The sequence below is a fragment of the Monopterus albus genome, unplaced genomic scaffold, assembly GCF_001952655.1.
Source record: "Monopterus albus unplaced genomic scaffold, M_albus_1.0 scaffold194.1, whole genome shotgun sequence".
NCBI lineage: Eukaryota > Metazoa > Chordata > Actinopteri > Synbranchiformes > Synbranchidae > Monopterus > Monopterus albus.
In genome coordinates, this window is record NW_018128074.1 from 497,106 (window position 1) to 512,075 (window position 14,970).

General features: G+C 40.0%; 2 protein-coding genes across 2 annotated transcripts; both read right to left on the bottom strand.

The window, feature by feature from the left end:
• Positions 1-1,125: 1,125 nt before the first annotated feature.
• On the bottom strand, positions 1,126-10,101 carry LOC109970316 (solute carrier family 26 member 9). Its single transcript, XM_020617799.1, has 22 exons — positions 10,070-10,101; positions 9,538-9,680; positions 9,215-9,341; positions 8,888-9,027; positions 8,594-8,704; positions 8,315-8,490; positions 8,057-8,221; positions 7,827-7,979; positions 7,595-7,677; positions 7,362-7,509; positions 7,160-7,273; positions 6,948-7,025; positions 6,764-6,859; positions 6,568-6,674; positions 6,388-6,457; positions 6,199-6,291; positions 5,976-6,116; positions 5,582-5,833; positions 4,348-4,402; positions 3,903-4,039; positions 2,276-2,332; positions 1,126-2,172 (listed from the first exon to the last, which is right to left on the bottom strand). Exons 3-22 carry the CDS (start codon positions 9,337-9,339, stop codon positions 2,161-2,163), a joined length of 2,313 nt encoding a protein of 770 aa, XP_020473455.1. The 5' UTR covers positions 9,340-9,341; positions 9,538-9,680; positions 10,070-10,101; the 3' UTR covers positions 1,126-2,160.
• Positions 10,102-10,270: 169 nt separating this feature from the next.
• Positions 10,271-14,558, bottom strand: slc48a1a (solute carrier family 48 member 1a). The gene is made up of 3 exons (XM_020617830.1): positions 13,908-14,558; positions 12,625-12,792; positions 10,271-12,490 (listed from the first exon to the last, which is right to left on the bottom strand). The coding sequence occupies exons 1-3, from the start codon at positions 14,035-14,037 to the stop codon at positions 12,354-12,356; spliced, it is 435 nt and encodes a 144-aa protein (XP_020473486.1). The 5' UTR covers positions 14,038-14,558; the 3' UTR covers positions 10,271-12,353.
• Positions 14,559-14,970: the final 412 nt, after the last annotated feature.

Consider the following 14,970-nt stretch of genomic DNA (forward strand, 5'->3'; position numbering starts at 1 on the left):
CCAACTGCTGCTGCTTGATCAACGTCAAACTGCCATTATTTAAATTTTCAGAAGTGGTTTTGGTTGCTCTATCATCCTGATTCCCTCCGATGACTTTTACATGCCCACAGCCTATTAGAGCAACAGTCTTTTAATAAAAGTTGGCTCCCTGGCTCTTTATTAAAGTGCTCCAAATTTAAGTCTTGACTCTGAAAGGTCAGAGCTGAATATTTTCTCAGGGGCGGCTCTTCATAAAAGCAAGCAGAGTACATGACAAGGTCTCATGACTCAGAGAGGAGATACCCTCTGACACCATGCAATTAGTCTCCATTGTATGAAACCACTGTGCACATAAACAAATTTAATACATAACTCTTTCCATCTCGAATTTCTAAAAGGAACCTTCTTAATTAAACCATCATGGTCAATGAACATGCAAAGAGTAAAATTTATTTTTATGTGAACTTGCAATTACAAAGATTCAGAGGCTTCGGTATCTCATGTGAAAAAGGATTTTACTTAGAAGAGCTTCATAATTCACCGTAACCATCATTTGACCTCCCGAAAGGTTAGAGATTTTCTCTAGCTTTTGGGAGCTTTACTGATATCGAGTAATTATATGGCACAGTTTCAAGAAGGTCAAATTAAAAACAGGTTGACTATAAGTTTAGATAAATGAAAAGAATAAAAGCAGCAAATGGAGGATGCAGGCAGAGAGAGGTAAAATGGCTGACGAGTAATAAAGGGCGGTGACAGTGATGGGTCGGTGCAGCAGCAGAAGGGTGTTTTTGGTGTTAAATCAGCGTCTGCCGAGTGCCACTGAGCAGCCACTCAACTTCAAACTGTCTGAAAGAATGGAAATCAGCAAACAGCCAAGTCCCAGTTCCATACTATTATTGAGCAAACTTACTCCTGTCACTGTGACACACTTCACACTCAAAGCCTGCTTAGAATTAGTATGTATATGTTTGTGTATAACTAGGATAGAATATGGGAAATGACAGTAAAGTTCTCAATTCTCATACATTTGAACATTTAAATACCAAAAAGCCAGGACACAGTGATATAATGGCTCATGACCATGTGACAAACAGCGGCAAACACCAAAAAGCCAGGACACAGTGGTATAACGGCTCATGACCATGTGACAAACAGCGGCCCAACGAATTATTTCAAACAGAATATTTTCCTCATTCATATTAATTACATCAGTTCCAAGGAAGGTGCTTCTACAGACAGCCTGAAAACAATGAGGGAGAAAAACAGGAGAAGAATGAGCCTGCAGGTGATGATACTAAACACAACTACACACACATTAAGTGATGAGATGCTTTCCCAGAGCTCCAAATTAAAGCTGATGGCCATAGAAACCTTGTAATCAGTTGTGGTGCCAATTTGCTGCAGAGAGGATGGGGAGCAGAGGAGCAGATGTGTGCCAGAGTACCTTAGGATGATTTCTTAATAGCTTCATAAATCCATTCATGCATCACAAGTGTACCAGCACCTCTGTCAGCCTGCTGCTAGGCTAGACACCACATGCCTTTGAGCACCTGCTGCACAAATACTAGTTAGTTGGCCCATATATTTCTCTTAGCGCCATCACTCTGCTGATATAACTGGCAACAATTAGGCGTGTTATTTTGGTAGTTGTAGCTTTGCTCTGGCCTGTGGAAAATCCTGGAGACTGTGGTGTTTAATAGCATTCATAAGACAACAAAGACATAAAACAGCTAATGCTGTGTATTCCTTCTTTCATTTGTATTTTGCCTTTCTCACCAACCAGACTGTTCAGCTGGCTGTACCTCATGGCTGTGGTCATGTACGCTCTCTGTTAAATACAGGACCACTTCTGTACAACTGCGCAGTCAGCAGGTTCACTGCACATTGATTGTGAGGGGCAGGTGAAGTGCGCCTCAGGTTTCCCCTCATTATCTGCTAAGCACTCACTTGTTTGGGGGGGGGTCTCATGTAGCACCACCAGTACCACCCTGCCATTTGAGTCAAGTACTGATTACTGTGCTCAACCACAAAGTAAAACATTTAATTTTGGCAACTGAGAGTCAGCAATGAGAGTCACAGAACATATTTTGGCCACAGTAAATTTCCATAAATGACAGTGAAAATAATCAGCAGTATCTTCGGCATGTTTCTTCTGCTCGTCTTCAGTGCAGCAATCAACGCTCAAAACATTTCCTGTACAAGTAAAGCAACTCTGAGAAACAGAACAATGGCTCATGATTTTAAAAAAATTGGCATACTGTATCAGCATGAATGGACAAAGTAGCATGTACAGTACCTGCTCCAGATCCTTCTCATTAATGTTAAAGGCAAGTTCCTGTCTCTCGCCTTCGACCTGAAAATGAAAATATATATATTTAAGGTAAAACTGGCACATACATGTGTTTGCTCCCCATACAATGAAGCCAGTGGTAGTATAATACAGTATGTACTTCTTTGTACACCCTAGGGTTTCATCACTGGTACTGACTGGTACTTTCAATACTGTATATTACTGGTTTTTAAAGAGCTATTTAGTTCCCAGTTTAAGATGGTGATGTGTAATCTGCTTTCATGAATCTTACAAATGAGAGATTTTGTTTCTTAGTTACATTCAATGTTGGACTTTCTCATGTACACCTCTACAGTCTTTTACAAATACATACACATATTTTACCTTTGCAAAGTTTATAACATTAAGTATTTCCTGACATTGAATGATGCATATTCAGCTAAGGTCATAATTAGTGGTAGCGTGGTACTGAACTAGATTATATAGGGATGTATTTCTAATGGTTTGTCCTCCCCTGCTTATATGAGGTTGACAGAAGATTAGAAACACCTCTCAGTGTCTACGGAGGTTCATCCAGGTCATGGTGAATCCAAAAATGCTTTAGGTGAACAACTGAAACAGCCCTCAATATAAGGCAGTCCAGCACAAAAATAACTGAACATTACAGGCGTCACAGGCTTCAGACTGTACAGGTGCAGGTGTAATGACGTGGCCACTGAGTGTATAAAACCCCATTATCCTGTCAGATGACTGAAAAGCTTGCCCATGCTCATAGCATAGGCACATAGCATACAACACACGGTGTGACCTTGGTGCCACTTAACAACTGTGGTGCCCTCTGAGTCACAAAAGCCTCTGTGATATTTCTGTTTACCCTTGTTGAACCAAATGAGATGAAAGCTGTGCTGAGCACATCCCTCCTGTTCTTAAATCCTTACACTGGCTACCAGTTACCTACAGTATTGATTTTTAAAGTCCTTCTGCTAGTTTATAAACTGCTCAGTGGTACGGGGCCAAAACACATTTCTGATCGCCTTGAAGAACACAAACCCAGCAGGGCTCTGAGATCCTTAGGAAGCAGTCAGCTGGCAGAACCACAGGTCAGAAGCAAACAGCGTGGAGCTGCTTTCAGCTACTGTGTTACACACAGGTGGAACCGGCTTCCTGATGACCTTCACCGTGCCCCAACTCTGCCACTTTAAAGTCTCAACTGAACACTCTGCTGCTTTCTTAGCCTTTCATTGACTGGTTCCTATGCTGTACTTTCGGCACTGGAACTGCTAGATATCTGTTTTTGGACCTTTTATTTTTTGTTCTTATTTTCATTGTATGTATTTTATCTTATTTTAACAATGTTTTATCTTTAGCTAGTCTTAACTGGTTTTAATGCTTATAGTTTTTAATGTTGTTACTGTTTTTTCTTACCTCCAAAAAACACTTTGAATTGCCTCTGTGTATGATATGTGCTATATAAATACAGCTGCCTTGCCTTACCTAAAAAGAGGATATGTTATCTAGAAAATAAGGCTAGCTTTTCTACTTTTCTTAATCTGTCTTTACCTTGGAACCTTAAGAGCATGTGTCAAGTTGCAAATAGGATCTGTATACCAGTACTAAGGTTATTGGGACCTACATTTAGGGAGGCCGGCCTCTCTCCAGAGGTGTGCTGTGCAAACAGAATGGCATCGTGGACAGAGGGGAACAGATTACTGCGGGATATATTGCCATCTTCAAACGCTCCACCAGCCTCCAGTTCCTCATATACCTGGGCTGCAGGTAACACAGCAAGAAATATCACACAAGGACTTCCACACAGTGAAACTCTAGGATTTTGACTGACACTCATGTGGTAGTCAAAGAAAGAAAAACAAAACAATGACAATACTGCTTGGCAAGAGATGAACTCTGACTTGACACTTTAAAGTTATCAGTCACGGTCATTTACAGTCGGATCATCCCTCTGTCTCACTGGGTAAAGGGGATGTTTGTAGATGTACTTTACCAATGTCCTGGTCTCTTCCTGATCTGTTCAGTACAGCCAACAAATGTGAATGGACTTAAGTCATTTAAGCTGTTACCTTGAACATTAGCCAGGTAGAGTCTGATGCCCAGCTTAGTGTAGCTTAAGTTCATCTGTGTGGGGAAAAAGAGGAAAGAAGACGTTCATCAACAGGATTGACTACCCATAACTGTATCTACCCACAATGCTAAAGTTTCTCCCCTAAAAAGGCTCAGGTAGTACCTCCAGGGCTGAATATTCCAAACCAAATAAGCTTTTGTGGCAAAACAACATTTGCAGAAAAAACAGAACCATTTTATTATTAAGGGGTCCTTTGACCTGACAGCTCCCTGCAATGTTACTGTAATTTAAATAAGCTAGGTTAGTTAACAACCAGTATAAAAGTATAGTCATGTTTATTGGCTCCACAAGTATTCCTTTACTCGCTTTCTGGAAAAGATGTTTTGTTTAATTAAATAAGGCAGTTTGGCTAATGCCAGTGCTAGCTAACGTTCCCCTTACTGGTAAAACAGCAGGATGCTAAATGGATTATACCACATTTTACTGGCATTACATATGTGACATGATTCAAATGATTAAATATGTATTCAGGTCATGCTGGGTGAAAGTTTAAAAGTTATAAAAGTAGAGAATATAAATATGTAAATGCAGACGTGGCTTCATAATCAGTCAGCGGTTGACAAACCTGTAACTGTTCATGTCATAACCTATCGCAGTTTAAGCCTTTACGTGTTTTCTTTTTAAGAGATCCTGTCTTTTTGCTTCTTAAATGACCTGAGGAATACGCCCTTCTACTAGCTACCACTCTTCCTGTGAGATAAGGCACAGTTCCTTTATAAAGTTGGCTCTTATTATCTTGATGATGATTATATTATTATGACTATTTGTAGTAGTATTACATTAAATAACTTTTTTTTTTATTATTTAAAAGAACCTTGATAGAGCAGAAGTTACTGGAGCAGCTTCACCCACTGACAAGATGCACAAACACAGCAAAAACAAACTGGAAAGCAAAACATCTGGCAACACTTGCAGTGTTCTGAGCAACTGCAAATGCAAAGATAGAAGACCAACATACTTTGACATAAAGCCTTCATCAGGACCTTTGTGTTAAGCCTTCCCAGACATTTTGCTTTCCATTTAAAAGAACCTTTTCAGGCTCATAAAAGTTTCAAGAATCCTTGTGAATGAAATCTGTAAAATGTATCTTTTCATTGTACCTTTAGATGGGTTGCCTTAAATGTACTAAAATATAAACATTTAAAAATGTACACTGCAAACAAGCATACTACCTTTATCAGCACTTTGATGCCCATTAAATCAATGAAGCAGACCCCTGCCAAATCGAGAATGAGGGTGTGGAAGGGCACGGGCTGGAACTCCAGTTTGACAGCAGGGGGACTGGGTGGCTCTTGGCCAGGTACCTGTTCACCAAGCCCAGTGTCACCATAGTAGAAGTTGACATAGCTGGTGGGAGGTTCAGGTTTGTTGGCACTTCCATCATTCATATCAAAGTCATTTTGCAGTTCAAGCTGAGATATGGTCTAAGTTCAGAAGAAATACATACAGAAAAGGTCACAAGTTGTATTTGTAGAAAATCTCAACAGTAATAATGAAATATAAAAACTATGAGTTTCTGGCTATGACGTGTGTGTCATACATCATGTACTGTACACTCGATCCCACCTGGGCCTTCATGATAACCAAAGAGCTGGGCTTCCTCCTCCTCGTCTCCTTGTCCTTCTTCTCCTCTTTCACTTTTTCCCTTTGTTCTTTCTCTAAGAACTTCCGCCTGGCCAGAATGAGTTTTCCAGGGTCCAGCCCGGTCTAGGCACAAACATGTCTATGTAAACACTCACATGCCACATCAACCTGAGTGACAGCAAAAGAGGTTAATTGTTAACTGTACCTTTTTGATGACTCTCTGGCGAAATATTTCAGCATTTGCAAAATAGAGCGGTGAACAATAGTTCACTATTTTCACACCTGTTGTTGATATGCCCTGTGGAGTTAGTTAAAAAAACTTAATGTAGCTCCCTTTAAATTATGTATAACTACAAAAATACAAAAAATGTAAATAAATAAATAAAAGTCACACCTTACTGTAGACCTTGGGGTTTTTGTAGATGTTTGTCTCCATAATCTGAACCATAGTTGAACCATTACGACTAAGAGGAACACATTGTTGAAATGGATCATCCATCAATATAAAGTCTGCTGTATTGTTTTTACATTCTTTTGGTTCAAATATAGCATGTGTTGCATGGAGTTTACTTACAACTGTGTCTTGAAAATTACTACCAGGATGGAAAAGCCCACTCCGATAGCGACTCCATAAGGCAAGCTCAGAAAGAATGTGGCCAAGAATGACACAACCCACACGCTCTGGAAGCCAACAGAGAGTAGAATAAGAGACAAACAAATGGGAAAAGTACACTGCATTGTGCTCCATCCAAGACATGGCTTTAACTTACACAGTCTAATTTGCTTTTCTTCCATAAGAAGTAGGGGTCAGAGAGCTGCAGGAGCGTGTTCTTTAGGTTGACTGCAATTAAGGCTCCGAGCACCGACTGGGAAAAGGAAGATAATGTGGACTATTAATATGCCTATTAATATCAATTATTCAAGGTGTGAGCATCATCTCTTATGTCCACATACCTTTGGAAGTGGTTTCAGATAAGCTCCCAGTGCGAGCATGGTAACCATTACAACCAGCATCACACAGAGACTGGCAAACTATGAGAGAGCAGCAACACAGGGGCGGTAGGTAACAGTTTGAAGTATTATTTTCTTGTATTCCATGTTAAAGGTCTCCATTAAACTACACACAAGACTAAATTACAGTTAGAGCGCCTTGACTAAGCATTCACCTGTGATGTTCCTCCAGCACTGTCTACAGCCAGGGTTACAGACAGGGCACAGCAGATCACGTGGATCATAAAAAAGGAGCCGAGGAAATTGCTGCAACCAAGAGCCAGCATTTCCTATGCAAGAACATGCATGTGGTATTTAGAACATGGAGTAAAACTTTGAACACATTTTCAAATAGCAAAAGATGTGTTGTTTTTCTACCTGGTTGGGATCCACATCATAGCCGTGCTTGGCTGCCAGTGTCCTGCCCATAGCCAAGTTGATGACATATCCCACTACTGCGAGTGAGAAAGCAGTGCTCAACATGACTTCCCACTGACTCACTGAAGGCAGGATTGGTGCTGGGAATCTGGAAAATAGAGACAGAAAAATCTAAACTGAGTAGTAAAGATGTACCGAGTCTGTGCTAATGATTATCCAGATATATTCTTTACCCTAAAGGGATTTCTCCCACTATATCCATGTTATAGATCTTAGGAAGATTCAAAGGGCCTGAGATGGCTGTGGCCACTACCACCTGTGTAGAGCAGGAATATGGATCAAGCATTATCACATTCATATGGTATATTTGCACCACAAACAATCTACACCACAAATCTGTTATACAGCAACTGAAGAAGTGCACTTTTGTGTCCTCAGAGAAACAACAGTTCATATATAACTTACAATGATGATCTCCATAGGAATGGGGAAGGGTAGTCTGTGGTGATAGCGTGCACTCAGCTCTTTCACAACAATCAGGATTACACCGCTAACCAGAGCAAATACTAATGATGCTATGTTTGTATCAGGAAGGCCACGTATAATATCCACAAGAGTCTGTGAATTAAAATGACATTTTATTAACAAACCAGCTACAAAGCCATCTGATGTTCTTTGATCGCTATGTCACTTACATACACAACAGCCAGTGGGCCACTATAAGGTGGTACTTTGATGCCAAAGATGTACTTGAGCACTGAGATGAGGATTTGCAATCCTGCGGCAGTCATGAAGCCTCTGATGAAGGATTCTGACAGATAGATGGCTACAAACCCAAACTGCATGAAGCCAAGGCCAATCTGCACAGACATAAGTAGCCTTCAATGTGTTGCTTTAAGATTAAACCCCACACATTTCACTTGAAAAGACTGAGCCTATAGTGGTACAAGTACCTGTATGATAGCAGTGAGGCAGGCCAGGGTTCCAGATATTCCCATACGAACGTCATTCATCCTGGCTGTGTCCACTACTGTAGCATTAAGAGTGTCATTGAAATGACCGAAGTCTGTCTCTGGGGCCAGCCTAACACATACAATTCCCACCATAATGCTGAGGACAGCGAAAGTACCTGGAAATAGGTAGTAGTTTTCACATCTTTTTTCTTTGCTGCACTGCAGCTCTGGAAAATGATCATCATCTGCAGTCATCATAGATACATCACTCTGATTTACCTGGGACCATCTGGTGAGCAGTGCCCATGAAGAAATACGGGATGAGGGGGAAGAAAGAGGAATACAGACCGTTGACAGGAGGGAGGTTTGCCAGGAGGGCAAATGCCATACCTGGAAAGAGGAGAACTTCTGTGTAACAAACAAGCCATGATGACAACCATAAATCCATCATCTATACTGCTTATTAGGGACATGGGGGGGGGGACATGTTATAATATACATTGAAATAATTACTGCAGCAACAAGCATCTGTCTGTTGATACAGAAGCATCAGAGAGAGGAGAGCTGACTGACCTTGGGGGACCTGAATGGTTCCAGCACTGACCCCGCTGATGACATCACACAGCAGGTTGTCTTTGGCTTTGTACTTGGGAAGCCAGCTCAGTACAGGCAGATGTCTAGACAACAAGCCCCTCAGTCTAGGCACAGAGCATCTGACAAAAACAACATGAGAATCTCTTTGAAGAACTCCAGGCTTTTTGTTTGAAAAAGCCCATAAGGTCTAAACTTTGGGTTGAGTCGTAGCCACGGGGCTGCTTGACCACAACACAAAGCTTCTCAGAGGGTTGTGTGATAACAAGACACATAGTTCATGTTGGCTGTGCAGCATGTTTTCTGTACCTGAAGAGTTTTTTTACTTTCTCTCCAACAAGGAACTGTCGACTCTTCTTGTCAAACTCTCTGTCGAAGTCTGGGAGGTTATATGCCGGCCTGTCAATCACATAACGTGGACGGTCCGGCTCCATGGCTACAGCATATCAAAGTGTATTAATGCCATAAAGAAAACTCTCTAATAACAAACACCTTTTACTATAATTACATCAAGGCAGCATCACCAGTATTTCAACATTAGAATTGAAATAAGTTTGAATTTTATCTTTAAACGAAACCAATATTTTGATATTAAATCATGCAATCTGAAAATTCAGTTTCCATTCATTTACCTCTTATTAAGCTTGACAACTGCAAGGCCCTAATCTGACCTTGAAGGACAAAGGATCAGCCAACTGCTAAAATATCTGACCAGGTAGAACACCAAGTAAACAACAGCACATACAAGTTCACCCTGTCCTCAAGTGATCTTGGTCTGCAAACAGAAAAAAGACATTTTCTGAATTAAAACTAGCATTTCTCATATTTAGAACCAAAGAAAATGAACAGTTTACCCCTTAAGAGTGAACAAATGGACATATGACAGGTACACTGTTAACCTTCATACAGGGTGCGGGAGAAGGGAATAACTAGATGTAAAGCTAGAGCTGATAAAAGATTTAACTTTAACATTTCATTTAACACCCACTGACATTAAAGTACATACTAATATCAACCGCTACAAAGCACATTAAACTTCCTACGACCCAGTGAATATCCATGACTAACACATCAGTCCCAATGTCATTAGTCTGTGTAGAAGCACTGATTATGTATGAATATAAAAAGCTTTAATACAGAAAGTTTAAAAACACAATGCTGTACCTTACTGTCGGATCACAACAGCTGCAGGCGTCTGGCTCAAATGTGTATTGCTCACTTGTCCGATCTCTTATCAGGTTTCTGTAAAGAGCCTTACACCTTCTGGGCTGAGCTTAACACTGAAAATGTAGAAACCTTTGGAACATGCAACCTTGTAGAGAAACTGCTGAATCTTTTAAAATTACAGAAGAAACAACAATGTAATCAACAATAAAAGCATATTTAATTGGTTCCGTTTCTATATACATGTAACATCCTCACATTCATTCTCTCGTCAACGAAAACACTATTTTACATGTGTTATGATAAATGTGTTACAGCTTGAGCTAAACCACTTACAAAACAGTTTTAACTTGACTTACATGATTCATACTAAATGTAAAATAAATGCTACACATAGTGCATTTCAACATTAAAAAGGGTGAGACAGAGGAGATTACAATGTGTAAATCCGACTTTGTTCCACTGTAACAGGGTTTGTGTGCAAAACAATGGCATCAACATCTCAACACTAAAGTGCAATCGTTTATCAAATCCGTTTGTGTTTTCTCAAAAAGGAATGTCAGAATTTCCAAAAGGACTCAACAGAAAAAGCATGTCTCCCTCTGGTGGTTCAAACAATGAAAGGCACCAACTCCACAAAATTCCTTTTCTTTGGGCGTGATATACAACTCAACCAATCAGTTCTTATGAAATGACAAAGTAAAACTGCTTTCTTTAAAAAAACTAAATGAGACTACAATTACTCAAATCATTGGCTGAATTAAAAACTGCTTTCTCAGACTGCTTTTGAACCAATGATGAATGGACATAAAAGACTAACTTTGCAGACACTAAGGCTACATTGCCATTACCTGCTGAAGTGGCCTGAATATTGTTTCCCCTCCTCCACATAACTCAGATCAGTTGTACCTGAGTCCCACATCAGGGCGTGTAGGCTACTTGCTAATTATACGACAGATGGATTTATAACGTGTTTAGAACTCACGAGTTGAACATATTTAGGGTTAGTAAATCATTCCTAATAAAATTATTTCCATCTCAATTGTTTTAGGTGTTTTGGAATAAAAAATGTTAGATATTCTAAATAGCAGAAAGCATCTTTTCCTCCTTATATTTCTTGATTTCATTAATATACTGCGGGCTGGATGGAAGGCTTCATGAGACAGATGTAGCCCGGGGGCTACCAACTGTCAATCCATACTCTAGTGGCTGAAAAGAAATTCGGTAGAGTATCTTTACCTTCTCACTCCTCTGCACATATTACCTGTCATCATCATTCAGAGACAGCCTCTCATGCCCCAGTAACATGAGAGCAACAACAGCGGTAGGGGTCAGTGGAGACACAAGGACATTTCAGATTTGCTGGACATCTAAGGAGAAGCATCTGTTCAAGCCAGGCTGGAAGGAACTCATTGTAACTGAGCAGGTTTTGAAGGAACTGCATGATCTGACTATTGCACAAACGACATTATTGTTGTTAGTCTTGTACACACGACTCACATTTCAGTTAAGTTTCCATAAGAGTGTCAGTTTAGGACCTCAATGGTGAATGAATGAACACACATGAGGGCACACAAAGGGTGGGCCACCAAGGATCCACCAGTTCGAGCCTTACTCGGCAAAAGAAGGAAGCATCTGTCAACCGCATTTGTAGGAGCCTTTGAAATGGGGTGACTTTGTCGCATTGCTACGACACCATCGATCTTCAAATGCAGCCTTCGAAGGATGCATCCCCTGAATTGGGACACAGCTAATGACTCAACATTGTCTTTCCTAACTGTTACTATGAAAAAGATCATTTGAGTAAAATCAATCAAGCACTCCACCATATGCTAGTATTAGCAGGGTGGCTTTAGATAGGCAGTTTTAGTTTTAGTTTTACTTGTGAGATTTAAGCTTGGAAACTATCTTCACTTTCATTTTAGCAATGAATCATGAGATGAAAAGCCTGTTATTGCAGGGACTCCCTTACTGTATATACACATTAGTTGCTTTAAGATTCAACAATCCCAAGAGAAAACCTATCTAATAATCCATTTGAATGTCTCTTCATAAATAGTCTCAAGCAGTTCATTCCAGTCTTCTGGGGTTTAGACTTACAGGAATATAGAATGTGGGTCATTAAAAGTAGGAGAACAAGTTACAATACAAATACAGAGCGTGTTAAGCAGGTGCATCTCCATGTGTGGTTTTCCTCTTCTATGTTACAAAAGCTCTTCCAGCAGCTCCTGCTGCCAGGCTAAGACCCCGCAAAGTCCATCACAGTCTATAAAATCAGTACTGACTAGAAATCGCTGAGGATGCTGATGTCTGCAAACTCCTGCCGATATCTGTACGAGTACAAGGCCAAGAGGAAGGACCATTTGAGAGTCAGGAAGCTCCACACACAGGAGAGGTAGAGGCTGGTCGGGTCAGCAAAGGCTGTGGGACAAAGAGCGCGACTTGCATTAGGAAATCATTCCTCTGACTCAAAAGCATAAGAGTTATTAATAATCAATAGTTTCTCTTATACTGAACCATAATATATAGACTAGCAACAGTAGCAGGAGGATTACATTGCTTCTTTGTGATGGCAAGAGTTAGGAAGGTGATGAAGGCAGCCACTGCCAAAGCTGAGAAGACCACACCAACAACGATGAAGAACCTGAGTCCTTTGAGCCAGGTGCGCCAGTAGTCCTGCAGGTACATGATGTGTGTCACCAGAGCCCAGAACGCTAAGACTCCTGTCCAAAGAGACAAGCACACACACACACACACACACTTTCACTGATTTTAAAACTAAGAAAGTATATCCAAATAACTGAAACTGGAGTTAATGAACTTAATTTGTTTTATTAATCTGCCAATTATTGCCTTAATTAATTGCTTAAAATATATGTATTAATCACGTAATATGTTAGAAAATCATGACAAATCCTCATCATGATTCCCTAGCACTCAATTTTCCCAATCTTTAAATTGGTCGCTTCCCCACAAACATCCCTATAAAATCTAAAAACCTTCAGTTGACTATCTAATAAAAGGAACAACGGGCTTAAATGAGAAGCTGGAAGTAAAAAAAGTTTGGTTTGAAGAAATGTTTCAATTATTAGACATTTAAAAATAGCTGCCACCCATTTTACTGTCAATCCATTAACAGATTACCTTCTAACCATTTTACCTCTGACTCTACACAGCTAGACAGATAAATCAGTCAGTATTAGCTTATTATAGATATAGTCCATCGGTAGGTATTTAGCATCTCCATTACACAGTATGTCACCCAGAGAATTGATTTATAAATTGTAAAATGTTTCTATGAGTGAGTGTCTTGGTCACAATCTAAAGGACCCATAACTAGATAGTTATGTTATTATATATAGTACACTAATGTCATATTTTATCTTTTCAGAAATAACTATTTGCTGATACATAGTTATCAGATCTGTTAAACTCTAAACCGTTAATACAGCTTCAAAAATATTAGTCAGGCTATATGGAGGTCCATCTACTAAAAGTGAAGGAATGCATAAAAGTGATGTATGGAGAAAGGCTTCGTATCTAATCACAACTGTAACCTATATTATACCATTAGGCGGCTAACACGGCAAAAAAAGTCCACTGGACAGATACTGAGAGCAAATGAAGTGCTGCAATGAGTCCAATGACACTAGAGACAAACAATACAAACACCTATGATATGATATGATATGATAATGGTGCGGTATGGTGTAGGCCTTGTGTAAGGAATGGGCAGCCTCAGATACTGGAAATGTTTCCACACCACGCAAAATAGACAGTCAATCACACAATTATTTAATAAGCACACACATATTTAATACTACAGTAGGGTACATACCTGAGAGGCCTCCCATGGCCGCTGTCCATGGCTGTTTAAACGCGATATTCCAGACCAAGAAAGCCGAAAATCCAACCACAGTACCGAAAGTAGCATAAGCTATGCTAAGGTAGACCCTATTGATTCCCATTGTAAGATACTACTGCTGCTACCCAAACGTTTGTGACAGGTGCGGCAGGTAAAGACTGATTTTTTAACAAACAGGCTGGTGGTGCTAGCTACATCAACAGCTTACTGCCACATTATGTAATGTCCTAGCTAGTAACGACAGGAAAATTCCCCTCGGCTGAACAACCATGGAAAGCGACAATTATCACTGTCAGAAAAACTAGCTTTCGAAATAGCAAGATAATCACCGGCTGCTGTGCCGTAAACAACAATCTAAAAAGCGTCGCAACGATTTAGATTTCCAGCTAACAGGCAGCTAAAAATATCAAGACAATTGTTTATCTGATAGGCACCGCAAAGATAGCATGCTATGAACGAGAAAACACAACCAGCCTGGATCCACGTCTTCAGTCGATGACAAAATATATCGTTAAGAAATACATTTCTTCGATGTTATTTATATATAGAACTATCTCACTGTTATGAAATACCGAACATACAAGCTTCTGACTGTGCAAAAAAACCCTAATATCTCGGGGTGTTTTTTTTAACACTTTGCTGCAACTTATCTATCACTTATACTTCAAATATCTTTGCACAGAGGAAACCCCCTACTAACCAAAGCACCGCCCCTAGTGGAGAAAAAAGAAACTGTCATTTTAGACCTCTGATGCCAAAAATATTAAAATACTTAAGTTACTTGGTCTTTATCATGCAAAGATTTTAGATACTTAATGTAGAGTGATGATGCTTTCAAAAATAACAACATGCATAGTTTTCAATTATCAAATAAATTCATACTAAGTGCAGTAAACAGAAACGGCCTCTGGAGGCCTCTGGAGGCCGTTGATAGGCTATTTGGTGTGACTACCACCAGCACCCTAGCTACACTTGCACACAGTTTTGCAAAGCTACTTGACAGGTAGCTTGGAGACCTTGCCACAGTTTTTCTGTG

Bases quoted from the DNA above. Each gene is read 5' to 3' on its own strand.
- slc48a1a (XM_020617830.1), bottom strand. From the start codon at position 14,037: ATGGGAATCAATAGGGTCTACCTTAGCATAGCTTATGCTACTTTCGGT. The intron at 12,793-13,907 runs GTATGTACCCTA...CTCTTTGGACAG, and splicing joins GGCCATGGGAGGCCTCTCAG to GAGTCTTAGCGTTCTGGGCT. The intron at 12,491-12,624 runs GTAATCCTCCTG...TTTGTCCCACAG, and splicing joins TGCCATCACAAAGAAGCAAT to CCTTTGCTGACCCGACCAGC.
- LOC109970316 (XM_020617799.1), bottom strand. From the start codon at position 9,339: ATGGAGCCGGACCGTCCACGTTATGTGATTGACAGGCCGGCATATAAC. The intron at 8,705-8,887 runs GTCAGTCAGCTC...TCCTCTTTCCAG, and splicing joins AACCATTCAGGTCCCCCAAG to GTATGGCATTTGCCCTCCTG. The intron at 5,834-5,975 runs GTGGGATCGAGT...TTCTGAACTTAG, and splicing joins TGGTTATCATGAAGGCCCAG to ACCATATCTCAGCTTGAACT.